The following is a 27960-nucleotide window of genomic DNA, read 5'->3' on the forward strand; positions in this document are numbered from 1 at the left end:
CGCTCATCAGTTATTCACACTTAAACTCTTTTTCCATGGGTCACAAAGAGAGACATTCATGCTTCTGATTTGAGTGCAGTGAATGCAGAGAGTGACCAGGAAACGTCAATAAAAGCACAGTTTACATTGATTTAGTGACCTCAATTTTGACTGTTTAAAGTATCATGAATTACTGAACTACATTGATTTTCGAGACATTTGCATTAAACTTTTTACATTTACACGCTGAAACTGGGTTTTTAGCATTTTTTGTGTTATTTTTAAATTCTGTTTACAATTAGCATTGCATTGTCGCTGATGCATCAGTCTCTCATAATTATTCACGAAATTGTGTTTCACTCAAACAGTTGTAATTTGGTTTTAAGTTTTCTCACCCTCACGTTATCCAATCCGTAATTTATCAACTGCAAATCAACACCCATGTGCACTTTAAGCATTAAAAACAGTGGCTTTTGTTTGCATTCAAATGTTGTTTGCTCTTATGCTGAATGCTGCAATTTATATAAAAATGTCAATAAATAATAATAGATATGATATGTAAAGTATAGAAATATGTATGAAAAGATTTGATATGTAATATTTAAAATTTGAAAAGGAATTTTGTCAGACGTGCAAAAATAGATGGATGGATGGATAGATGGATAGATACTATAGATGGATGGATATATAGATACTACAGGTGGATGGATGGATGGATATAGATACTATAGGTGGATGGATAGATAGATAGATGGATGGATAGATAGATAGATACTATAGAATCTATAGTATAGATGGATATATAGGTACTATAGGTGGATGGATAGATAGATATAGATAGATAGATGATAGATAGATAGATAGATAGATAGATAGATAGAGATAGATAGGATGATGGATGGATGGATGGATGGATGGATGGATGGGGATGGATGATGGATAGGATGGGGATAGATAGATAGATAGTAGTACTATAGAATCTAATATAGTATAGATGGATGGATATAGGTACTATAGGTGGATGGATGCACAGATGGATGGATGGATGGATAGATAGATAGATAGATAGATAGATAGATAGATAGATAGATAGATAGTAGATAGATAGATAGATAGATAGATAGATAGATAGAGTAGATAGTATACCAGATGGATATATAGATACTACAGGTGGATGGATATATAGATACTATAGGTGGATGGATGGATGGATGGATAATAGATACTATAGATAGATAGATAGATAGATACTACAGATGGATGTATGGACGGACGGATGGGGATGGATGGATGAATAAATAGATACTATGGGGGGGTGGATGGATACTATATTAGACTATGGATGGATAGATAGATACTATAGATGGATAGATAGATACTATGGATGGATGGATGGACGGACGGACGGACTGATGGACGACGTATGGATGGATGGATGGATGGAGACAGATGGATGGATAAATAGATACTATAGATGGATGGTTAAATGGATGGATGGATAGATAGATACTATAGATGGATGGATATGTAAATTCTATAGTTGGATGGATGGATGGGATGGATGGATGTATGGATGGATGGATGGATAATAGAAACTATAGATGGATGGTTAAAGGATGGATAAATAGATACTATAGATGGATAGATAGAGTGGATGGATGGCTAGAGGATGGATGGAGGATGGATAGATAGATAAGATAGATGGACGGTTAGTTAGATAGATGGACGGTTAGTTAGTAGATGGACGGTTAGTTAGATAGATGGACGGTTAGGATAGATGGACGGTTAGTTAGATAGATGGACGGTTAGTTAGATAGATAATATATATATATATTATATATAATTTTTTTTTTTTTATATGTATAATATATATATATATGTGAGTGTGTATGTATGTATATGTATGTATGTATATAAAATATAATATTTATTAGGCGGTTCATTCCTTGTGGCGACATATATATGACATAAACCTGGCTAAAGTACCAATGTGCAAGATTTTTGGCATGGAGCCAACATGAATAGCGCTCATATATACTATAGCTACTGGGGTAATTTTTACTGGAAATAGTAAACCATCCGGAAACCTTTGTCATACACGATTCAACATACTACAGTTTGCAACATACTAAAGCTGCGTCCGAAATGGCACGCTAAACATATGCACTTATGCACTATTTACTTACGCACGGTCACACTAAACAGTATAGTATATGTATGTAGTGTCGTCCCAAATTGAGCACTGGAAAATGGAAATTGAAACCGTTTCCCTGATGACGTTTGATGGTCGCCAAATTAGGGAAATAAATTACCAAATAATACCTGCCATGAGTATAACCGCATTAACCATCGGGAGGCGCTATAATCACTGCGACTGTTGAGTGCGTGAGTGTCCAACATTCCACACTTCATTTTACAAGCTGAATGAGTGCATCATCCGGGTAAATCCAATCCAATCATCCAAATTTTAAAAACAACAAATAATAACTTGACTTCTAGTTGAAAATTTGGTATCAGAAGTGGCTTTATACGATCGGCGCCAGTGGTGTGGTGGTTGGTGCGTTGACGCGTGCGCTCCGGTGCTCGCGGCGACGCGCGGGTTTGATTCAGCCACGTGGTCCTGTGCCAATTCTTCCCCTCTCTCTTCTCCCCATGCTTTCCTATCAATTCTTTCTGCTGTCCTATTCAATAAAGGTGAAAACTCCAAAAAATTAATTATCAAAATAAAATAATAAAAAAAGAAGTGGCTTATATGAAAGACAAAGGCCTCTAGATTATGCTTATCTTACCAAAATAAAATATGATTGTGCCTTGATTTTGAATTATTTAATTAGAACAGTAAGGTCTGACTGCTTAGACAAAAGTCTTGTCACTTAACAGAAATAATGTCCAGTGTAGAATATAAAGTCATGCTGCAGTGGAAAAAGAATGAATATGGCTGAAGTATGAGAAGGAGCGCTATCCTGCTAAAGAATTTGCCCTCTCCTGTGGTTTGTAATGTAATGGGCAGCTCACATGTCTTGATACCTCAGGCTGTTGATGTTGCCATCCACTCTGCAGATCTCTCGCACGCCCCCATACTGAATGTAACCCCAAACCATGATTTTTCCTTCACCAAACTTGACTGATTTCTGTGAGAATCTTGGGTCTACGTGGGTTCCAATAGGGTTTCTGCAGTATTTGTGATGATTGGGATGCAGTTCAACAGATGATTCATTTGGAAATATCTACTTTTTCCACTTTTCTAAATGGTCAAGTTATTATTTCTTGCTTTTACAACTTGGATCGATGACAAGACTTTTGTCAGGTATTGTAGAAGCAAATGCTAAAACCATTTTTTAAATGATTTATATAGCACAATTGTTCACCTAAAGAATAACAATGTGCGCTAGCAAAATAAACATGATAAATCTGGATTTCACACAGACTTTAAAGCCTCACCTAAATACTGAGGTAGTATTTAACCCCACAATGCTGATTGACAAATCGCACGTGTGCTGTCATCACAACAAGAACCATGACACTAATAAAGGGGCAAAACCTGTTATCTTATCACCGCTTGCACAAGTTTACCGTCAACAGTCCTGAGCTGTTTTTCAAGAACTTTAACGGTTTTATTGCATAGATTGTAGAGAAGTATGTACATGCGTCTAAATTAGCCATTAAAATAGCTAAGACAGCTTAAATGTTATAATTAGAGTTATGTAGTCTAACTTCCCTGAGGTCAAATGTAATCAAGTCTAGTACTTTTAGGTTTATTCCTGGCATTTTTAGTAATATACTGTGGCTGATACTAGCTAATAAAAATATAGACTTAAAGTGATAGCATTGGGTGGTATGATTGTGTAGATTAAAAAAATTTAAATAGAAATTCATTCTTTTTATTTTAGCTTAGTCTCTATTTCAGAGGTTGCCACAGCGGAATGAACCGCCAACTATTCCAGTATATGTTTTACACAGCGGATGCCCTTCCAGCCACAATCCAGTATTGGGAAACACCCATACTCATTCACACACACTCATGCACACACAAACTCATACACTACGGCCAATTTAGTTTATTAAATTCAGAAAATGTTATTTATAATTTGAAACGGTGATGTAGAATGTAAATGTACGTGTAAAATGGCCTTAACATTATTTGTGACTGATTTTAGCATCATAGTTTTCAGAAAGATGTGCAAATTTAACTTTTCTTCACATGTTTGTAAGCATTGTTTTTAAAGGCGTTTCCTGAGCAGAGGTTAGATGAGATGGCGGAGCCTGTGCAATCAGCTAGGCTAATGTGGGGCGCATTAATTTCTATGTAAACATCATGGGCAATATAGATTACATCACCAAAATTATTAGAGGCATGTCCATATATTGCAGGATAAGTCAATATGGTATTGCAACAGACTTAAATATGTTTCTGATGGAACCTGAAGACTTTGAGCTGATCACACAATGACATCTTAAAGGGACAGTTCAACCAAAAATGTCAATTCTGTCATCATTTTTACTCGTATTGTTTTAATGCTGTTTGAGTTTCTTTCTTCTGTTGAACACAAAAGAATTTATAATGATAATTGTTAGAAAATTGTAGCCATTGACATCCACAGTGTTCACACAGTGATACCGGTAAATATCCTTAATTTCCGGAACAAATTTACCAGTAAATTTTTAAAAAGTGCTGTTGACAACAGGCAAGGACGTTACGGAATGTTTCTGGAAAAGACCATTCACACATGCATTCCAAAATACTGGTAAATTCTGACATCATTAAACAGAGATGAGCTTTAAACAGAGATGAGCTTTAAACAGAGATGAGCTTTAAACAGAGATGAACTTTAAACAGCTGCGCTTGTATTTGTAAACGGGGTCCGGCGTTTGTGTTTTGTGTGGAAGGGGTCCGGCAATTTTGCTTTTATTTAAAGCTTTGTAATTTTTTTGCAGCTGCTTTGTGAGACATCCAAAGGCAGAAACGCGAACCGCAGCTAAATGTTTACACACTTGACTACATTACAAATTCTGTGGATGAATAAGTTTTGTGAACAGCTTAGATGAAAACATATGGAGGAACACTTTCACATGTCGCTGGCGCTCACTGGCTGCTTCACATGCACACGCGTCAAGTAACAGAGTTTGTTTATCATTAGCTTAGCATTTTATCTGTCATTTTTTTACACAGTTGGCATTATGAAGGAACATCGAAACGTTATCTGAATAACATCTAGCAGCTAAATGTGTTTGGAAAAATACTCAAAGGCTTTTATTTTCATAAACAGCGCGGATGTGAATGTGTCTCAATGTTCTGATTGGCTAAAGTAGTCGTCTCACATCAGGGGGTTCTAATCACGATAGTCATGAGAGATCGAGTCCCCCCTGACAGTTGGGTCCGCCTAGAACCTATTGGTTCACTGGATTTGTAATGGGTATAGTTTGTAGCGCCTGATTTAAAAAAAATGATAAAATAAATATATAAATGCAGCAAAATCTCGTTTAAATTTATGTGATTAAAAAGAGCGTTATGATGACATAAAACTATTTTAAATGTATGTATTTGTATACACAATAGTTGTACAACTAAAGGCTTGTGTTGTGGCATGGAGAAATTCTTGCATACCACTTATGCAAGTATATAATGTTACATATAAATACATAACACATCAAAAAGACATTTAATGTTTACAAACGCTTCAATGATTTTAACTACGCATGTCTTTAACTTGTATTTACCGATAATAATGTTACTAATATGATTAGTCTTGTTAAAATCTCAAGACTGAGAATAGATTATAAAAAGCACCAAATATGATTATAATTGCACTGTGGAGAAGTAGAAAAGCTTTTGATCAGGCATTCAACACAGACGATCCACTGAGGTCCTAAGCGGACTCGATTGCAGGGGGGACTCGATTTCTCTCCACACCGGCAATCTTCCTTCTGCGTTCACACAGAGCATCATTCCGGCAGATTACCTCTTCTTCTCTTTCCAGAAAATCCCAGAACGAATTTATCGATATTTTCAAAAAGGGCCTGTTCACATACAGACATATTGCCTGTAATTTTCCGAAAAAAGGTCTGTATGTGTGAAAGGGGCTTATGGCTACAATTTTTTTTTTCCAGCATTCGCTTGTGTGATCTATCCCTTTAATCTGGATAACATGTTTTGTTTTACCAATTCTTTTATTATATTATTATTTTTTTAGTTCCTCAGCTTATTGAATATCTTTGGTATTGTTATACAAACTCATAGGGGTCTTTGGGTGGTTCGAAAGACCCACCCCTCACTGACAAAGTCCAGAATTTGTCCCAGACATGATCTCATGTGTCCTATTTTGACTGCTATGCCATAATAAATTGTGAAGATAACCCATCGAAAAGCACAATCTTTTGTTGGCTCTCAGTACAGAATTTGGGACATGTCCCGTTTTAAAGTCACGCCGTGTCAAATTTGGCATCCCAAATTCTGACTGAGGAAAGTTGAATGTGCTGGCCAGTTTGTTATTTGCCTAGTAAATAACAATAGGCTACAGTTTTTTGTTTTTTAATTTAAAACTTAACGGATTCCTATTATTTTATTTGTGTTTTAAAAATCTAAAGCTTTAGGAAATGTTTTTTTTAATATAGATTGATATTCCACTGAATTGAATTGATTCGACTTCAATCAAATATTAACAAATATCGTATTGCTGACCAAAAGTCGTATCGTATTATGGAGACATCAGATTTACACCTTTTTATCAATTCACAGTTGAAATTAAGGGTTCAATGGAAAAGTGCATTGCATTGTAGTGGTATTCCATGTTGTTTCCATTGGTGAACAAATCATTTAGCTCAAATCATGTGGACAGACTACTATATTGGTGGTTTTTTGGTCAGTGTCACTGATTTACTGGTAAAACCTGCTCTCTCACTTAAAGCTTGACGGTTACTCTGTATTGGCTAATAAGCAGTTCACCGCTGTGTTGTGCGATGACTTTTGAGTTTTGCAATGCATTCTGTTTGTTCAGCTCACGTGTTTGTCTGTTTTGAAGCACTTCCTCTGGTTGCGCAGAAGTTTTCTTACTTCACTTCCCATTCATCACACAAACCCAAAAGCATTGTTTTCCTTTCCTCATCCACTTGTTTTAAACCTACTGCTACTCAAGACTGCCGCCCTACGATTTGGATTTGGCTTCCAGAATTTTTTTGCTTATGGTGACAAATAGGACTGTGCGATTATTAAAGAAAAACGCGATAAGCCGAAACAAGCTAAATAATGTGATATTTGATTTACACTGTAAAAATGCAGTGTGTTTCACTAGGGCTGCACAATATTGGAAAAACTGACTGACATCACATATTTAGTTTTTCTGCAATATATATTGGGATATGAATACAACTTCACAAGATAGTTTGAATGGCACTATTTGATGGTTTTCTGGGGGGGGGGGGGGGGGGCATCATTATATAATGCCAGGATGACAATATAATATCATCACAAAGCAAATACACTCTTTTAATGAACACATTATATTTCATTCTTAAGACTATTTCATTTAATTATAGTCATTGAACTATTTAATAATGAGACCCTGAATCAGAATGTGAAAACGCATATTCTAAATAAATAATAATAAATGTTAACAAAAACACAAGGTCAAAAGTAAAAGAGGCTGCGATATCTGCTCATCAGATCTATTTTCAGTCATTTATAGTAAATACTGCAGTGTTTTCTATAAAAAATTATTCATTGCATTACTCCTTTTTTTTTTAAGGTAACTGTTGCAACGATTTAATGGGCTGAATTTAAACAAACAAATGAAATGAACATATACTACATTTAATTGACTTGTTTAAATTCAGCCCATATCAATAGTTTGCAACCACTTACCTTAAGGGAAACTGAATAAATCCCATGAATCAATTTTTTCAGTGCACATATTATCTTAATATAGATATATAGATTGATATTCCACAAAATTGATTGAATCGATTTAAATCAATTATCATCAAATATTGTATTGCTAATCAAAGTATTGATATCGTATTGTGACGAGGCATCTGATTTACACCCCTACTCTATACATTAAAAAATATTATATCGTATACATTTCGTATAAATACTGTAATCATATACAAATATGTAGCTCCTGGTCATCTATAATCCAGACTCGGCATTGCATATCTTGCAATTGTGAATATGCAAATCGATGCTGAAACGATATATTGTGTAGCCCTGTCACAATACATATTTTTTGTATATTTGTTGTGCGATATATTGCACCAAATATATTGCGATAAACTATATTATTGTCATTTTCAGAGCATTTTATGCCACTTATATAATGACAATATAACATCATCACAAACACAATACACTCTTCCAAAGAACACATCATATTTTATTCTAAGAATATTTAATTTAATTATGGTCATTTGAACAATTTAATAATCAGGCACTGGAATCAGAATGTGAAAACGCATATCGTAAATAAATCATAAATGTTATTATTTGCATCCTTATGCAAGGTAAAAAGTAACATTTTTTACTATTTTATGACTATTTTTAGTAATTTATAATAAATATTAAAGTGTTTTTTTAACCATACTGACAAAGATACCTCCACTATAGAGATAGAGAGGTTGCACAATCAGCTAAAGTTGCTAGAGATTGGTTTTTATATGTGGGCAACACATATTGCATCACCAGAAACGATTGAGGTCATGTCCATGTGCTGTATGATAAGTCGATATTTTGATTATTGTGACAGGCCTAGCTCTAAAAGGAATAGCTGATTTGTTAAGGTTGCTTTGTCATTATTTTGTTAATGTTACAATGAGTTTAGCCATTGGTTTGCTTGTGGGTGATGTCTTCTGTTTTGATCCCACATGAATTCAATTAAAAAGCATTCAGATAGAGAAAAAAGACTGTGAGATTCATGTGGTTGTTTGGTCAGTGTTGTAAATGGATTTGGCGGCGCTCTGGCGGTATTGTCATGTCATAGCCTCTCCGTATTCTAATAGGATCACAGTCAGTGTTTCTCTGAGCATGCATTCATGCTTCGGACTACAGTGTCAGAAATACTTGCGTCCTATCCTTCACTTCTGTCATGTCATTTGTCGATCAGCAGTGCTGACCCAGCATCTGCGTGTGTTGTGCTTGGGTGGGAGACAGGCTCTTAAAAGGGACAGTCCACTGAAAAAACTGAAAAATCTGTCATCATTACTCATTCTCCGCTCGTTTGACTTGATGAACAGACAGAAAAGAAGATATTCTGAAGAAAGCTGATAACCCAGTAACCATTGACTTCCAAAGTAGGAAAAACAAATACTATAGAAGTCAATGGTTACAGGTTTTCAGCTTCTTCAGAATATCTTATGTTGTGCTCAACAGATGAATGAAACTTGTTTGGAAACACTTGAGGGAGAGTAACGCCTCATTCACACGGGGCTTCAGCATCAACGCTTGACAGAGGGTGTGGTCTGAAGTTAGGGCTGACGCGATCATCATAGCAGCGTCAGCCAATGAAATTAGTCAGCAATAGGCCACTGCTGAGCTGCGTGTGTTTGCATCTGATTGGCTGACGCTTCCGTCGGCGCTTGAAAAGTGAGCAAGTCCCAACTTCTGACAGCAAGCAATGCCTCTGAAGCGGCGCCGATGGATCCACAATGCAGTTCGGCAAGGCCTGACGTCACCCATTCAAGGTCAATGGGAAGCATTGAAGCTGACGCCTCGTGTTAAATGGGGCGTAAATAGTGAGTAGATTCTCATTTTGGGTGATCGATTCCTTTTATAGATTTCTTTTTCTGCATTTCTGTATTTTGGGTGGATAACGTGTCATTATATATTTATTTTTTTCAAATGAGGGTTTTATTAGTTTTTTCTCTTAATATAACATGCAGTACTATACAAAATCACAGTTTAGAAGATTAAGGAATTTTAAAAAAATAATTAGTTAAACAGGCGACGTGGTGGCTTAGTGGTTAGCACTGTCGCCTCACAGCAAGAAGGACGCTGGTTCGAGTCCTGGCTTGACCAGTTGACATTTCTGTGTGGAGTTTGCATGTTCTCCCCGTTGTTGGTGTGGGCCTGATTCTCCAGTTTCCCCCACAGTTCAAAGACAATGGTACAAGGTGAATTGAAAACTAAATTGGCCATAGTGTATGTGTGTGAGTGAGTGTGTATGGATGTTTCCCAGTACGGGTTGCAGCTGGAAAGGCATTTTTTTTTATCGCTCATCCGTTTAGTTTTTATTAGTCTGCATAATTAAGGGCGGGCCCACTTGAGTGACAACTAGGTCTCGCTGGTTGCCGTGATGTCATTCCGGCTGATTAGCCGCGTGAACTCTGCATATACATCGTATATTTGTTTTGTTTTATGTGGCTTTACACAGTCAGCTGCCTTTTGGAATTATTTCTTACAATTATCAGATAATAAGATAATATGGCATGCTGTTGCTTACTTGTGCTCACAAACCATTCAAGTGGCTCTATTTCCCATTTAAGTGAAATTATATACTTATATTATATACCATCTCTATAATGTATTTGTTTTATTTAAGATAAATGATCATTTATAATTATCTTTAGACCTGTAATGCGCTCCAGAATCTGTCAGATTGATTATCTGTAGGCTCTAGAACAGTCATCTGAAGCGTTGTCATACAGTGTTAGGCCTGGATTTTATCAATAGCCTTGCGTTTACTAACACAGACTATATTTGAAGTGTTTGGAAGTCATTTGCATTTTCCTCCTGTAGAAAAACATCATAAGAACAATGTTTAGTGGCTCAATGTATTACAGCAGTGTTTTAAGTCTAAATAATTTATTGATATTGTATACCAAGCACATGTGGTCAGAACACAAACGAGGGAATGAAGTATTAAGCATTTCTCCAAAAGAAAAGCTTGTCTATGCGAAATGCTAGCAGGGGTTTGTAGCTCTGCTCACGCTCCGCCTCTTTGCCCTTGTTTGGTACCCCCTCGGTCGATGTGATGACGCGAACAAAATGGCGACTGTTGGCTACGCCTGCTTGTAGCTTCATTTGGCTCTTCAGATACCTATGAGTGACGTCACGGATACTACATCCATATTTTTACAGTCTATGGTTTTAACATATAATTATGGACATCTTGTATATATCTCTCGTTCAGTCTCAGAACTGTTTACTTCACCTCACCCTACCCCCCTCTCATCCCTTATTTTGCACTGCTGTTTATTGTCTACAGTTATTTCTACTGTAACCTTTTGTTTAGTGTGATTTGTATTGAAAGGATATATTAACATGTTTGCGCTTAGTCGTGAGATGCACTTAATCTCATCGCACATGTATATAATGTACATTGTATAGTGTACAGTGACAATAAAAGGCATTCTATTCTATTCTATTCTATTCTATTCTATTCTATTCTATTCCACTCTATTCTATTCCACTCTATTCTATTCTATTCTACTCTATTCTATTCTATTGTCACCTAAAATACATATCCTGGGGGAGAGAGGAATATTAAATGCCAGGCATCCTCCTACATGTCTTAAGATTCCCAAAAAGGTTGAATCTCTGTACACTGTCATAAAGCATGGAAGTATGTGCCAATCTCTTGTTCACATTTCCAGCATTTATAATCATCCAAATATCCCATTTTAAAAAGTCAAACTGGAGTGTAGTAACAGCTATGAAGTATCTTATAGGCATCATTTTGAGGGATGTAAACAAAAACAATGGTCCCAACGTATTTCCTGTTTTCCATTTTTAATTTCTAAAGCTTCTGAGAATCACAAAGAGCCACATCTTGATATATAATGTTATGATGTAATGAGCATTAAGTTATAATTGAATTGCCTCTTGTGACAGTTATGAAATAGTTTGATAAGCAGGAAATGTTCATGGCCCAATGACATTAACACATTGAAATGGTCTATACTGTATATATTTACCCCTTATATGATTTTATAATGTATCACTGTTGAATTAAAAACCCACGTCAAAATGTATATAAATAAATACATAATGTGGACAAAAAAAAATGGGGTTTTCAAGCTACAAAAAAAAAGTGTCATCCAGCTTTATTGATAACATTTTTTTCTGCCTTTCTTATTCTGAGTTTAAGAAAAGACTATCATACATTATTTAAGCACACTGTAAAAATGTCTGTTTATTAACAGATTGCGTATTTTGTGATTCATAGGTATTTTCTGTTTATTTACGCATGTGAATTGCTTTATGGGACTTTTATCTGTCCACTTTTGATGTTGAAAATTCAACTCTGCAGTTTTAACAGAGACATTTTAGTAGCTTGAGGCAACGTATTGTTTAAGGAATAATATTATATAGACTACGTTTTAGGGTTGTCACGATACTGGAATTCGGTACCAGTCGATACTGAAATTGTAAAATCGTCCATTTCCTGCTAACATTCGAGCGCTGTTGAGCACATTCTTAAACGTGCTCAACAGAAATAACTGTGATTGGCCATGAAGGTCATCAGCTCACCAAACTCACCGCTGTTTACTGAGTGTAAACACAGATGCAGGGGCACTGGAGTGTTTTAAAGCCTTATATTATAAGCTCTGTTTTGTTATAAATATGCATACAGTGAAGATGACGCTCATATAAATATGTAGCTACACGATGCCTCAACAGTTTTGGTGTCTGTTAAGTTGCTAAAATCAAAATGAAAATAGGCAGTTCCTTATATCATGTTTTCATTTTTTGCTTAAGTGAAACGACGTGGCCACGGTGATGTGAATGAAGTTATACAGTACACTGTTCTCTTTGAAAATTTACCCGAAGTGTCCTCGGGAGTTTGTTCTCCATATCAAACTTGCGAAGTCTGTACTTACAAGGAGAGGATGCAGGACTGAACTGTGTGTAGGCTACTTAATATTGAGGAAAAAGCCCCAATCAGATGCCTCCATTTTCAGATGTCTCAGTTTCCCTCATGACACAGAGCAGCAGCATTTTAAAATGCAAACAACCTCTTCAGCGTTTTCAAAAAGCTCTGTTTTCGGCACTTGAAAACTCTGTGGTAGTTTGAACTGAAGGCGTAACCATAGCAAAACTTATGCGCTTTAAAACTAAAATGTATTGTTGTAAACAGGGCACAGTGGAATGAACCGTCAACTATTCTGGCATATGTTTTACACAGCAGATATCCTTCTTGCCGCAACCCAGTACTAGGAAACACCCATACACTCTCACATTCTCACATATACACTACGGACAATTTAGCTTATTTAATTCACCTATATCGCGTGTCTTTGGACTGTTGGGGAAACTGGAGCACCCGGAGGAAACCCACACCAAAATGGGGAGAACATGCAAACTTCACACAGAAATGTCAACTAATCCAGCCAGCACTCAAACCAGTGACCTTCTTGCTGTGAGGCGACAGTGTTAACCACTGAGCCACCGTGCCGCCATCAGGAATTATTAATTGATTTTATTATCACAAATTATTGGACTGAATTCAACACGTCATTTAATGCATGTGAACTTTACATTTTAGTGATTAATATAATTTGATGCTGACACAAATATTCAACTGGAAATAAAACAACAATGTGAACGTCCTGAGAATTCTTTATTTATTTATTTATTATTATTATTATTATTATTATTTATTATTCATTGTTGTTGGTTGTTGTTGTTTTTAAGCTAAAATACAATAACGTGATAACTGATAACGGTTTTAGTCACATCCAGAGTGCTGGCTGTAGACAGATGTTGAGTTCACTTTGTGAAACTGAGCATCAGTGAAACTTCAGATGGCAAACCTCATATGCAACTAAAGACTGCGTGTGCAATTACAGATGCATTTGCTTTTTTTACTCGTCCCCTGAGTAAAGCGATGGCATCTTTACTTGCATATGACTCAGATTAGCCGAGTTACTCATTTGTGATGAGATCACTGATGTCCTTTTTTTGGTCCAGAAAGCAATTTCTCGTGAGACAATACTAAAAACTGCCGGCTTCAATAAAGACAAGGGCGAATTGTTTTATACAGATTATTTGTTAAAAGAAAAAAGCGCTTGGTTTTCTCCTTAGGAGTCATTCTGCATAGATTTTCTTGTTTGTTTTTGAAGATCAAAAAGCACTTTTAGCTTCTCATTATATACACAGTGTCTTTTCTCCGTGTCTGAAATGGCCTGTTTTAGGATCTGCTCTCTTTAAACCCCTCCTTCTAAAGAATCTACTATGCTCTGATTGGTCAGATGACAAACACTGTTGTGATTGGCTCAGAGCTGGGCAATGTAGCTAATGATAATGAACTTAAGATAATCTTTCTGTGATCATGTCAGCGTATTTATAGTGATCTACAGCTCTGTTACATCTCAAAGCATGTGAAAATATAGTATATAATAACGTGTTTTTTATTCCATATCAAATATATCCTTCTGTGAGATGAATTTGTAGGTGTGTGATTTAAGGATGGGTGATGTTTTATTGTTTGCAATATACAGGAAAATATTCGCCCAATGATAAAATATGTACGTATCATAATATCGATAAAACCTGTAATTATTCTCTGAAGTGATTAATTATTGTAGTAGCACAAGTGTTGTAGTTTTGCGAGTTTGAGCCTGTTTACAAATACTGATTTACTGACATATACTTACACTCTAAATTCACCTCGTAACACTGTGGGAGGTTTAAAAGAGGTCTAATGTTTAAAATAAGTATTTTTTTGAGACTGTACATTGTTAAATATCAGTAGCCATGTTATGTTACGTAATAAAGGCTATGTCAGTTTGCATTGCACTATACAGTGGGTTCGGAAAGTATTCAGATCTTACATTTTTCACTCGTTGCTCTATTGCAGCCATTCGCTAAAAGCATTTAAATTCTTTTTTTTCCTAAATGTACACACAGCACCGCATATTGACTGAACAACACAGAATTGTTGACATTTTTGCAGATTTGTTAAAGAAATTCAGAAAAAGTAAGTATTAAGTATTTAGACCCTTTGCTCAGTATTTAGTAGAAGCACCCTTTTGATCTAATACAGCCACAGATCTCTTTGGGAAAGATGCAACATGTGTTACACTGGATCTGGATTTGGGGATCCTCTGCCATTCCTTTATGCAGATCCTCTCCAGTTATGTCAGGTTGGATGGTAATCATTTGTATTTGTGGACAGCTATTTTAGGTCTCTCCAGTGATGCTCAATTGGGTTTAAGTCATGGCTTTGGCTGGGCTATTCATAAACAGTCATGGAGTTGTTGTGAAACCACTCCTTTGTTATTTTAGCTGTGTGCTTAGAGTCATTGTCTTGTGGGAAGGTAAACTTTTTAACCTTTCCTAACCTTTAACTACCCCCCCCCCCCCACCAAAACATGATGCTGCCTCCACCATGCTTCACTGTTGGGACTGTATTGGGCAGGTATTGAGCAGTGCCTGGTTTTCTCCACGCATACCACTTAGAATTAAGACCAAAATTTTTTATATCTTGGTCTCATCAGACCAGAGAATCTTATTGAGGAGAGACTTCTGTCAGGCCACTCTGCCATAAAGCCCCAATGGGGGAAAGGTTGCAGTGATGGTTGATTTTCTACAACTTTCTTCCATCTCCCGACTGCAACTCAGCCACAGTGGTTTTTGGGTTCTTCTTTACCTCTCTCACCAAGGCTCTTCTCTCCTGATAACTCAGTTTGGCTGGACGGCCAGTTCTTGGAAGGGTTCTGGTTGTCCCAAACGTCTTCCATTTAAGGATTATGGAGGCCACTGTGCTCTTAGGAAACTAAAGTGCAGCAGAATTGTTTTATAAACATGGCCAGATCTGTGCCTTTCCACAATTCTGTCTCTGAGCTCTTCAGGCAGTTCCTTTGACCTCATGATTTTGACCTCATGATGATGCTCTGACATGCATTGTGAGCTGTAAGGTCTTATATAGACAGGTCTGTGGCTTTCCTAATCAAGTCCAATCAGTATAATCAAATTCAGCTGGACTCAAATGAAGGTGTAGAACCATCTCAAAGATGATCAGTAGAAATGGACTGCACCTGAGTTAAATATGAGTGTTACAGCTAAAGGTTTGAATAATTGGGACCATGTGATATTTCAGATTTTCTTTTTTAATAAGTCTGCAAAAATGTCAACAATTTCAGTGTTTTCTGTCAATATAGGGTGCTTTGTGTACATAGGGAAAAATTACTTAAATGATTTTAGCAAATGGCTGCAATATAACGAAGAGTGAAAAATTTAAGGGGATCTGAATGCTTTCCGAACCCACTGTATATACTTTTATGCTAATAGAATACCCAAGATAACTCAAAGACAAATAATCCAGATGTTGCCACAATCGTTTATTATCTTCATGTTGGATTCGTTTATCCATTTCTATCATATTTATCTTCATGAAATGAGAGCTGAATCATAGCTGACATCTTCTTCAGTATAGTATATCTGGAGATTGTGCGCGTGAGGGCTTCTTATAGTGTCTAGTATGAATGGCACATAAATAATATTTCACGTATGCTCGAGGTCTTGAACTCTGCCCACTGTCCTGCAAAGTTTATTACCCGCTTCAACAGATCTGCTTGTGTATTTACTATGAACCTGAAAAACTTGATCAGCTACTTCAGTGTTTAAATACGGTTGCTCTCTGCAAGACAGTGGGTGTCCAGGAGCAGGGTTGAAGTATGTAACATAGAAAAACAACAAAAAAACTAAATATTAATTCTCTATTTTCTTAAGAAACTGGACTTCTACTTGTTGGTCACTGGATACAAATAAATTATCATCAAAATTATCGCTATATTCGAAAATATTGTGATATTTTAAGTCTTCCCAGTGATTGGTTGCGGCTGGAAGGGCATCCGCTGGCGTAAAAACGTATGCTGAATAAGTTGGATGGTCATTCCGCTGTGGATTAATAAAGGGACTAAGCTGAAAAGGAAATAATGAATGAATTTTAAGTCCGTATCACCCATATTTATTATTAGTTACGTGAATCAATGGAAGCAGTTAAATTTTAAGTTTATTCATCAACCAGGATATGTTTCTTCTTTCGTGGTGTTTTTGAAGTTTCTGCTAGAGCGCCCTCTAGCTTTTGGAGGAATTTACTACTGATCATACAACTGTGCTTCCTTGACAAGATGTGCATGACAATCTCAGCTTTGCTAAGCGTGTTTGCAATTTCATTACGGTTAATCACCCAGCCCTATTGTGACTGATTCAATCTCAACTGACCCAACCGGTTGTAGTAAATGAATAGTCAGTCACTTTTATACATTGTGTCTTTTACAGGCAAGATCATGCCCTTGCGAACACCAACAGCCTGTTTGAGATGTTAATGTGATGCAAAGCTGATTAATTTGTAATTTCATTCGCCAAAGTTGTTTTTGACCTTTAGTTTCTTTAAATGCTGCTTTATATGCAAGCAGGTAACTGCAAGTAACATAGTAACCAAACTCTGAGAGTTGATCATACATGCATCAAAACAGGTTTGTTTTATGTCTGCTATATCAGATGGCTTTCTTGAAGACATTTTAATATAGGGTGTGTACACACTTAGAAATATGTTGCAGTAAAAGTGGTTTGGAAAATTATATCACAGTGATCACTATCTTGTTTCATATCATTTGGTGTTGGTTTTAATAGTCAAAAACAAAATATCTGATCTTTTCATAATAAAACAACCATAAGTGTTAAAGAAACTCTTAAACTTGATTAAAAAATGTTACGAAGTGTGTGCAATGGTAAAAATAGATCAACATCTGTAAGGTGTGAATAATAATGATACAGTAAACCTCAAACTCTGTAAACAAAACAACTTATGATAATCAAGTCTGAACATTTAAGTAAAGGAACCAACCATTTTTATTCAATACATGAATATCTGACGATATCCTTGCATCTTTTTTTTTTTTAACAATCTCCTCACTGCTGCTTTACAGCAATCATTTTCGCATGTGTTGTTGTTCTGACCTGAAGTGACAATGACACTACACAGTTGTGTTTTAATAGTGCGTCCTTTAACATTCCAATGTGCTTTGTGCTCATGCTCCCCTGCTGTCTTTCTCTAACTAGGCGACCCTCAACCGTTTTCTCAGAGGATGACAACCATTGCTGCAGCTCTGATGTCAATAAATACCAATACAGTGTAACATTTTATTTTGATGGTCCATTTGAGCATTAGTAGACCGCTTAATATCTGTTGATACTGCTGCTAAACAGACATTTAACTGACTATAAGAAACTTTTCACGTGCATGTCAACCTACACCAACCCTAACCCCAACCTTAAGCCCAACCTAACAGTCTACTTAAAATCTAATGAGAATTGTTTGGCATGTAGATGCAATGTAACTTAAATTCAACAAATGGACCATCAAAATAAAGTGTGACCCAAGACCAATTTTTATCATTCAGCCCTAATCACGATGTAAAACAGCTATTTGATCCTGGAGCTGAACTTCTTCAGCTTATATTTTGGGAGAAAAAAAGTGATGTTTTTTTTCAGGGCTCCTTTGGTTCAAAAGAACAGCATTTAAAAAATAGCACTTCCTTTGTTTTCATTCTCTTGCTTGTGCACGAACGAGTGACATATCTCTGTGAACCAATAGTGTTCAGCTGTGCGTCTTGCTCCCTCCTTTTGATGCCCTTTTGTTGTGCTAGGTTACCCTTTCGAAAGGGTGCCCAAAAGTGGTACCTTTTGACAGGTGGAAATGGCATAAAAGCGTTCCAAACTGAACCGTACCACTCAGTTAGAAATGGGCCATAACGATGTTTAATAGCTCTATAAAACTGCCTCTTTTAGGGTTTGAATCCAACTGTGGCCACTTTGGCGACTGTCATTTTAAGTTCAAATGTAATTGTGCTCTTTTTAAAAGAGGGCGGAGCTACAAATGTGTCAGCATAGTGTCAGATTCAAAAATAAGACTAATGTTTGTTAATAAGGGAGAGATCATCACTAATGAGCGGGATTTCCCCACCTCCGATGACGCATACTAAGGGGGAATGTCGTACTTCTACAGACTGTTTTTTATCAAATGTGATAATAAAAAATGAAAATGAATACATTTTCACCATTAGAAGCTGCTTGTATTCACAGACTGTTGCCACCACACCAACCTCAAAGGGATTTTTGCATAATAGGTGCCCTTTAAGAAAGATGGCATGTGTCCTGACTTGAGTGGCTGTATGTGAACTGATGCATTAGGGGCTGTCAGAGGAGCGGTCAGTAAGTGAGAAGGGTGTGTTGTTTGGAAGGGGCTGGTCAGGGTTTTTAGTGGGTGTATGGAAGGAGCAGCGGGTATAAGAGTGTGTCAGTGGGTGAAATTGAGCAGCGATGCAGAGACAGAGAGAGACAGAAGAGCATTGTTTCAGCCGCAGGGATTGATGACTCAGCCAAACAAAACTGCCTTGTGAAATGCAGAGACTACAGAGGATGCTCTTATTTTCATAGAAGACACTTTAAATGAGATTTGAATGAAGTACTTCTGTACTGACTAAAGTTGATGTAGGGCTTCACACGAAGATGCTAGCAATCTTCACAAATAATTAAAATTGAAATGTTATTGGCAGGTAACATTGAGTTTAAAATAAAATCATTCATTCATTTTCCTCTTGCTTAGTCCCTTATTATCAGGGTCGCCACAGTGGAATGAACTGCCAACAATTACACTATTCCATCATGTTTTATGCAGCGGATGCCCTTTCAGCCGTAACCCAATACTGGGAAACACCCATCACTAGGGTTTGTCGCGATACTGGATTTCGGTACCAAACTGAAATTTTAAAAAACGTCCGTTTCCCTAACATTTGAGCACTGTTGAGCACATTCTTCAACAGAAATGGCTGTGATTGGTTGTGAACGTCATCAGTTCACCAAACTCACCGCTGTTTACTGAGTGTAAACACAGATACAGGGACACTGGAGTGTTTTAAAAGCAGTGATTCATCAGCGCATCGCACGTATGTCAGCTTATATACAAACCAGCTAATTGAGGTGACTTTGAAACGCTGCAGTGTCCCTGTACACTCAGTAAACCACTAAAAAGAAGTTTGAAAAACTGAAATGAAAAGATTCCTGTGGTCTGGATTGCGAAATATGAAATATGAAAAAGGAATCTTTTCTTTATTTGATAAATTACTTGTGCCTCAGAAGATAGTATGCCGACACGCAGTAAACGTGCGGTGGCATTTGAAGGCGTGAGACGCGGAGTGCAGATGCTTTTGACAATTAATGTAATTGATAATATGAAACATTAATACTGAAATGATTAAGGTGTTTTAAAATGATCAAAACAACATTTCAGATGTTTTACAATGTGCTCAGCCTGCTGGTTTGCCCGTTCGCCCACATTTTCATCATCACATGATTTCATAACAAAATCACATGACTTTTTTTTTATGCACATACTGGAATTTGTTCAGTAAACGTGTTTCCATCACAGTTAGTGCACATTTTTTATTACCGAACAAAAAGTTTATTCTACTCAGTTATGCGCATACATTTTTATATGCATTTTAGAAATGTATGGCATTTCTATCAACCATTTTTATGCGCATAAAAAAAGTGGATGGAAACATAGCTACTGAGATGAAAATCTGCGATAATGACAGCTGTTTGTATCGCTTCTCAGTAAACTACGACTTTGTGTAATAGATTCAGCGTATAACATGTTTTTACTCCAAACTCGCCTCGTAACTATAATCAAGTGTTTAAAGTAAATCCGTCTGTGAGATGACTTTGTTGTGGTGTGTTTTAGTCATGCTGAATCAAAGAAAGTAGTTAAATTTGTTCAATGCAACCATGTTAATGGTTGTAATGCAACTTCTTGTGTTTTCTTCTTTGTGGGTGTATGGAGTTTCTGTGCAAGAGCGCCCTCTGGCCTTTGGAGGACAATTGCAGATATTTCTCTGTATTTTCTTATGTATTAAAATTGGAATAATTAAAATCTGCATTTGTTTAACTTTTAATTGTATTCAGGATTAAGAATACATTTAAAGGATTTTTAGATTTAGGATGTTAATAATTGAAGCATCATTGCAGCTATGACAAGTGTCAATAGCTATGTTTCCATCCACCTATTTTTATGTGCATTTTGGATATGCACATAAAAATGGTTGATGGAAAAGCCAAATGCGCATTAATTTTGAAAAAAATGTTTGCGCATAACTAAGTAGGATAAACTTTCTATTCGATAAGCAAAATGGGTATAAACTGTGATAGAAACACTTTTATCGAACAAATTCCAGTATCGTGTAATCCAGAACTGGTGTGTGTGTGAGGTGTCTGATGGGAGTTGTAGTTCATATAGTGACAGAATTGTAGTCCGGGTGATATTGCATGTTTTCCAGCGATCTGCAAAGCCTAGACCGCTAGTGACAGCTAGTGAAATGTTGCCTTATCCTGAGAAATATTTTACATAGACTGATTCTGCTTTGAGAGCCTCAAGTCATTTATATTCCTCAGACCGTGTTTAAAAGTTGATCTTTTACAAGCTGAAAATGGTCAAGAAAAGTTATAGTATGCCGAGCCGTGTTAAACCTTGTCTTATAATGGCTCACTAAAGCTTGACACTTACCACATTGCGATTTGTTCATCAGAGACTATATTTATGATTAATAAGAGCAGTAAAGTAAAGCTGTTTCCCAGTGGACTAGTAAAAAAGATGCTAGTAATTATGTTTTGTGCAGCAGTAATGGTGTTTATGGTGTAGCTGTGACTTTTTGTTTTAGTATGTGAATAGTTTCTCTTGTTGTCATCGTGATTTTTGGCTCATTAGTTCCTCTGCAGCAGAAAACAGCCCTGCTGGGATGTCTGCTGTGGGAGATCAGCTTTCCAGAAGCACACTGAACTTCATCTCAAACATCCAGAATGGCCAGCATCACTCCAGCACTGGCTGTTTAGTCTGCATACGGCGCACAGGCTTTATTAGCTACGTCCTGTTACAATATAAACAGTGAGATGAAAGATAAGCGGACCATGGTTAACTTGGACATCCATTATGGAGAAGCTGCAGGTCTTAGTAGGTCACCGGCGGGTGTTCAGGCTGGCCCACGGGATCAATGCAGAGACTCGTCTGTCACTGTGGTCTTTCAAGAATCAGTCTCATGCTCTCCACTCCTCCATGGCCACCACAGCATCTGCTCAGGACTGGTCCAGGTTTATGGAGACCTCCAGAGATTCCATGGTTGCCATCATCTCTTCACAGGTCACAATCTCTAGAGTCCTCGGGATGAGATAGATAGGTCTTTAATCTAGTTTTAAACTGGTGAGAGTGTGTCAGAAGGCTATTTTCAGAGTTTAGAGCCATAAATCAGAAGGATTGACCTCCTTTAGTGGACTTTGCTATTCTGGGTACTACCAGACGCCCTGAGTTTTGAGATCTTAAAGAGCGGGTTGGATTGTAGTAAGACAGAAGGTTGGTTAGATAAACAGGAGCTAGATTATTAAAGCTTTTATATGTAAGAAGCAATATTTTATAATCAATACCGGACTTAACAGACAACCAGTGTAAGGAGGATAAAATTGGGGTGTTGTGATCATATATTCTAGACCTGGTAAGAACTCTGGCAGCTGCATATTTATGTATTTTTATATATATTTAGCTTGCTTTTCAGAAACATATTGTCATTTAGATGTTTTGGGATCAGTATGTATGGAGTGTTTTTTTAAAATAAGTTTTCTTCTGTTCAACAAAGACTGCATTTATTTGATCAAAATTACAGTAAAACAGTAATATTGTGAATATTATGAGGATTCTAGTGTTATTTGAATGCATTTAAATTTTTTTTTGTATAAATGAGCATTTACAAATGTTTTCTAGTTTATTATTGATGTTATTTACATGTGTAATGTAAAATTGTCTTTATTATTTGCTGAATATTGTAAAAAAATCTGGATTCAGAATAACAGTTACACTTTACAATTACCTTTTTAACTTTAGTTAAGAGACGGTTCACCCCAAAATTAAAATTTACTCACTATTTACTCTCCCTTGAGTGGTTCCAAACCTTTATGAGTTTTTTCTTCAGCTGAACACAAAAGAAGATATTTTGAAGAAAGCTGATAACAGGTAACCATTGACTTTCAAAGTAGGAGAAACAATGGAAGTCAATGGTTACAGGTTTCCAGCTTTCTTTTTAAAATGCATTCTATTAACAAAAGAAAAAAAACAGGAAAAAGTAAAGAGTTAGTAAATGATGACAGTGTTTGTTTTTTTGGGGTGTGAAACCTTTAATGGACTGCGAGTTAGCAAGAACTAATAATGAATTCAAACAATTTATTTTCATTACCTTGTGTTAACAAATATGCAATAATACTGTTATAAATGCTTGAAATGAACTTTTGTAGGTATTCTTTCATGTAAAGCCACCTACATTTCTTGCTAATTTAATTTCAAGTATCGTCAAGCTATAATTGCAATAAAATCTTCTTGATTTTTCAATCGTCTGTAACATTGCCAGTCAAACTTCTGTGGTGGAAACATTAGGAATGTGTTTTGTGTGTGTGTGTGTGTTTGTGGTTTTGCACGGACAATTACATCGAAATATTTAGTAAGCTAAGATGCTAAATTGTTTAACATCTCACTGTTTTGTCTCCTAATTCAGTGTTATGTCTACACCTAACTTTGATCTAAGCTCTTGTTTTGATGAGCAAACGATTGGAGGAGTGTCCTGGCCGTTATGGTGCAGCATAACTGTTGTGAACTCAACGCTCTTTCATGTCTGTCCTCTGTGTTATATAAAGAAATAACATATAATTAAGCACTACTTAATGTTTTTACCAGCTCTAAACTGTCCAGAAATATACACTATATGTAGTATTGCAATATTATCTGTGCCAATACTATATACAAACAATATTGACTCTTTGGATTGAAGAATACAATCACTTTATTTCATTTACTAGATGGAGGTGTTGAAATTGAGTTTATTTCTGGTAAGCCGGTTGTCCTGACATTTTATCCTACCCATCAGATTATGCTACCAACACTGTATTTGAAGGGTTCTGAGGTTGGGTTAGTGATTAGGCCAGTTAGTGCGATATTACAGCTTCATATCACGCTACTCCACATTAAAGTTTACACTGGTAGCAAAATCTGATAATTAGCTAACTACCCCATTTAACTCAAAATGTGCTAACAACTTTTGAATGGGAGGTAGGACAATCTGACAAGATAGGACAAATCGACAGAACACCAGGTCACCTTCAGCATGCGTAAGTTAGTAAAATAAGATGACAAACTCATTTATCTGCTTGACAAACTCAGTTTTCACTGCAGCAATAAAATGAAACTGAGATAATTAATATTATATGGTTAAACAGACGATGCTAAAGTTTTCCTTTGGGGACATAAGTTAATGTTGAAAAGGTGATAATACAATATGTTACAGAATAAAATTGCATCGTGATATAAGTATCGTGGTAATATCTGTTTGACAGTGCATCCAGAAAGTATTCATAGCTTTTCACTTTTTTCACTATTTTATGTCATAGTTTTATTCCAAAATGGATTAAATTCATTTATTTTCCCAAAATTCTACAATCAATATCCCATAATGACAATGTGAAAAAATTTTTTGAATTGTTTCAAATTTATTAAAAATAAAAACCTGAAAAATCACATGTACATCAGTATTCACAGCCTTTGCTCAATACTTTGTTGATGCACCTTTGGTAGCAATTACAACCCTTAAGTCGTTTTGAATATGATGCCACACAGCTTGGCACACCTGTCTTTGGGAATTTTTGCCCATTCCTCTTTGCAGTACCTCTCAAGCTCTATCAGGTTGGATGGGAAGTGATTGTGTGCAGCCGTTTTCAGATCTCTCCAGAGTTGTTCAATAGATTTTAGGTCTGGGCTCTATTTTGGCTTTGGGTCATTGTCCTGCTGGAAGATGAACCGTTGCCCTAGTCCTGAGGTCAAGAGCACTCTGAAGCAGGTTTTCATTCAGGATGTCTCTGCACATTGCTGTGTTCATCTTTCCTTCTATACTGACTAGTCCTCCAGTTCCTGCTGCTGACAAACATCCCCACAGCATGATGCTGCCACCACCATGCTTCACTGTAGGGATGGTATTAGCCTGGTGATGGGCGATGCCTGGTTTTCTCCAAACGAAACGCCTGGCATTCACTCTAAAGAGTTTAGTTTTAGTCTCATCAGATCAGAGAATTTAGTTTCTTATGGTCTGAGAGTCCTTCAGATGCTTTTGGCAAATTCCAGGTGGGGAGTGGCTTCTGTCTGGCCACTCTACCATAACAAGCCTGATTGGTGGATTGCTGCACAGATGGTTGTCCTTCTGTAAGGTTCTCCTCTCCACAGAAGAACACTGGAGCTCAGACAGAGGGCCCTTCTCCCCCGATCACTCAGCTTAGATGGCCGGCCAGCTCTAGGAAGAGTCCTGGTGGTTCCAAACATCTTCCACTTACAGATGATGGAGGCCACTGTGCTCATTGGAATTTTCAGAGCTGCAGAAATTTTCTGTAACCTTTCCCAGTCTTGTGCCAATCCTGTCTCGGAGGTCTACAGACAATTCCTTTGTCTTCATGCTTGGTTTGTGCTTTTCAACCCTGGACCTTATGTAGACAGGTGTACGCCTTTTCAATCATGTCCAGTCAACTGAATTTACCACAGGTGAACTTCAATTAAGCTGCTGAAACATCTCAAGAATGATCAGTGGAAACAGAATGTACCTGAGCTCAATTAGAGCTTCATGGCAAAGGCTGTGAATAATATGTACATATGATTTATTCAGGTTTTCTAATTTTAATAAATTTGCAACAATTTCAAAACTCTTTTTTTTTTTTCACATTGTCATTGTGGGGTATTGTGTGTAGAATTTTGAAGAAATAAATTGAATTAATCCATTTTGGAATAAGGCTGTGACATAAAAAAAATGTGGAAAAAGTGAAGCGCTATGAATACTTTCCAGATACACTGTATATTTATGTCTTATATGCAGGCATGTCATGATTTCCTTTATATTACTGTATTAATTCTACCTAAAATCTCTGAGGTCTATCATTCCTAGATTTATTTCATGAATACTATTTATTTCTTTGGAGGTCTATCCAAAGATCATTCTGTGTGAACTATTATATATTTGATCCACTGTTTTATTTTATTTTCTATATATAGTTTAAATTTATTTATATATTTGATCCCACTTTATATTAGTGGCATTACTAAAATGTACATGCACGTAAATTAATAATTAGTTACAATGTACTTGTGTAAACGCATGTTTTTACATGTACTTAAGCTTGATTAAATATATGCAAGTGCGTCTGTAATTAATGTAATCTATAATTACACTGTTGACTATCTTTACACCCTTAAACCTACCGAGACCACCAAACCTATCCCTAACCTTAAACCCATATTCTACCTCAATAGCACCAGAAGAGTTCTGCAATACATTATGAACACATTAAGTACACTGTATTTACTTTTGATGCAAGTACCTATTAGTTAAGGATACTTAATATAAAGTGAAACCATTTATTTTTTTTATTAGTTAATGATTTTTAGTAACTAATTTTATTGGTTTTAGTTTGGATCTGATTAATTTTCTGCTTTCTGAACTGATTTGATTATCATTCTCCTCTTCTACAGGTAAATCCCATTTGGCGATTGTTCAGAAAGTCAATAATGAGGGGGAGGGAGATCCGTTCTATGAGGTGCTGGGATTGGTCACTCTGGAGGACGTCATCGAGGAGATCATCAAATCTGAAATCCTGGACGAGTCTGACCTCTACAGTAAGTGGACAGTGACAAAAGCAATGCGTTTATCTGTAATTGATACATACAGCACTCGCACATATAAAAGCAAACAGACTTTGACTCTTTCTGTCCTGCGTCGTAGACCGTTTCGTGTGTGGTTTCACGCAAACACATGGTTTATGAAGTCACTGACACATGCAAATAAAAAAAAAAAAAAAGTGTATCATCATGTTTATGATCATAATTGTTGTGGTATCTCTATGATAGTTTTCTTTGGGGAATTAAATGATTAGACTCCTGTTCTGTTATAAAGTCCTTGGTATCCACTTTAGTGTAAATATCAGTTCTCACTGGTGTATTATTACCTGCCTATTATTAAGATATTAGCTGTTTATTAATACTTATAATGTACATATTCTGCATGATCTTATTCTACATCCCTAATTCTACCCAATACCTAAACCAGCTACTTTCTTAATAACCATCAAAAAGCAGCAAATGGGGGAGTTTATTAAGGAAAAATCATAGTTAATGGTTTATTAATAGTGATCATTGGTAGTGCTATTTTTATCTGCTCTAGTTGTGCTCATAATAGTCTTTGTTTTTGTGTGTGTGTTTTTTGCAGCTGATACCGCAACCAGAAAGAGAGTCGCACACATAAGAACAAGCGAGACTTTTCTGCCTTCAACATGAGAGTGAGTCTAAAGTGAAGATCTCTCCTCAGCTGCTGCTGGCCGCTCACCGCTTCCTCGCCACAGGTAAAGAATCCAGCACCAAACTCACCAGAATCCCTGTAAAGGGAGAAAATACACTCTCTGTGTATAAAAATGTTTTATTATGTTCAGAATGATAACCCTCCTGAATTATTAGCCCCCTTGTACATTTGTCCCAATTTCTGTTTAACATAAAACTATTATATTTAGAAAGAAAATATCTTTAATAACTCATTTTTGCCATGATGACAGTACATAATATTTTACTAGATATTTTTCAAGATACTAGGATTCAGCTTAAAGTGACATTTAAAGGCTGTAACTAGGTTAATTAGGCAAGTTAAGGTATTTAAAACAAGTTATTGTATAACGATGATTTCTCCTGTAGGTAATCAAAAAAATATATTGCTTAAGAGGGTAATAATATTGACCTTAAAAATGTTTTTTAAAAATTTTTAAAACTTTTTTTTTTATTCTAGGATAGATTTTATTCTAGCCAAAATAAAAAAGTAATGTTAAATTCTCCAGAAGAAAAAATATTATAGGAAATACTGTGAAACATTTGGGAAATATTTGAAAAAGAAAGAAAATTCATAGGAGGGGTGAATAATTTTGACTTCAAC

At 36.3% G+C, this 27960-nt stretch overlaps 1 protein-coding gene across 1 annotated transcript in view; it reads left to right on the forward strand.

Moving 5' to 3' along the window:
* Positions 1-21880: 21880 nt before the first annotated feature.
* Positions 21881-27960, forward strand: part of LOC130229914 (metal transporter CNNM4-like) — a 44130-nt gene continuing 38050 nt past the window's right edge. The window contains exons 1-3 of the mRNA XM_056458933.1: positions 21881-21923; positions 26517-26671; positions 27319-27382. Coding sequence (XP_056314908.1) covers positions 21881-21923; positions 26517-26671; positions 27319-27382 — 262 coding nt within the window. The remainder of the gene's footprint in view (positions 21924-26516; positions 26672-27318; positions 27383-27960) is intronic.

Source organism: Danio aesculapii, chromosome 5 (genome assembly GCF_903798145.1).
Source record: "Danio aesculapii chromosome 5, fDanAes4.1, whole genome shotgun sequence".
In the NCBI taxonomy this organism is placed as follows: Eukaryota; Metazoa; Chordata; class Actinopteri; order Cypriniformes; family Danionidae; genus Danio; species Danio aesculapii.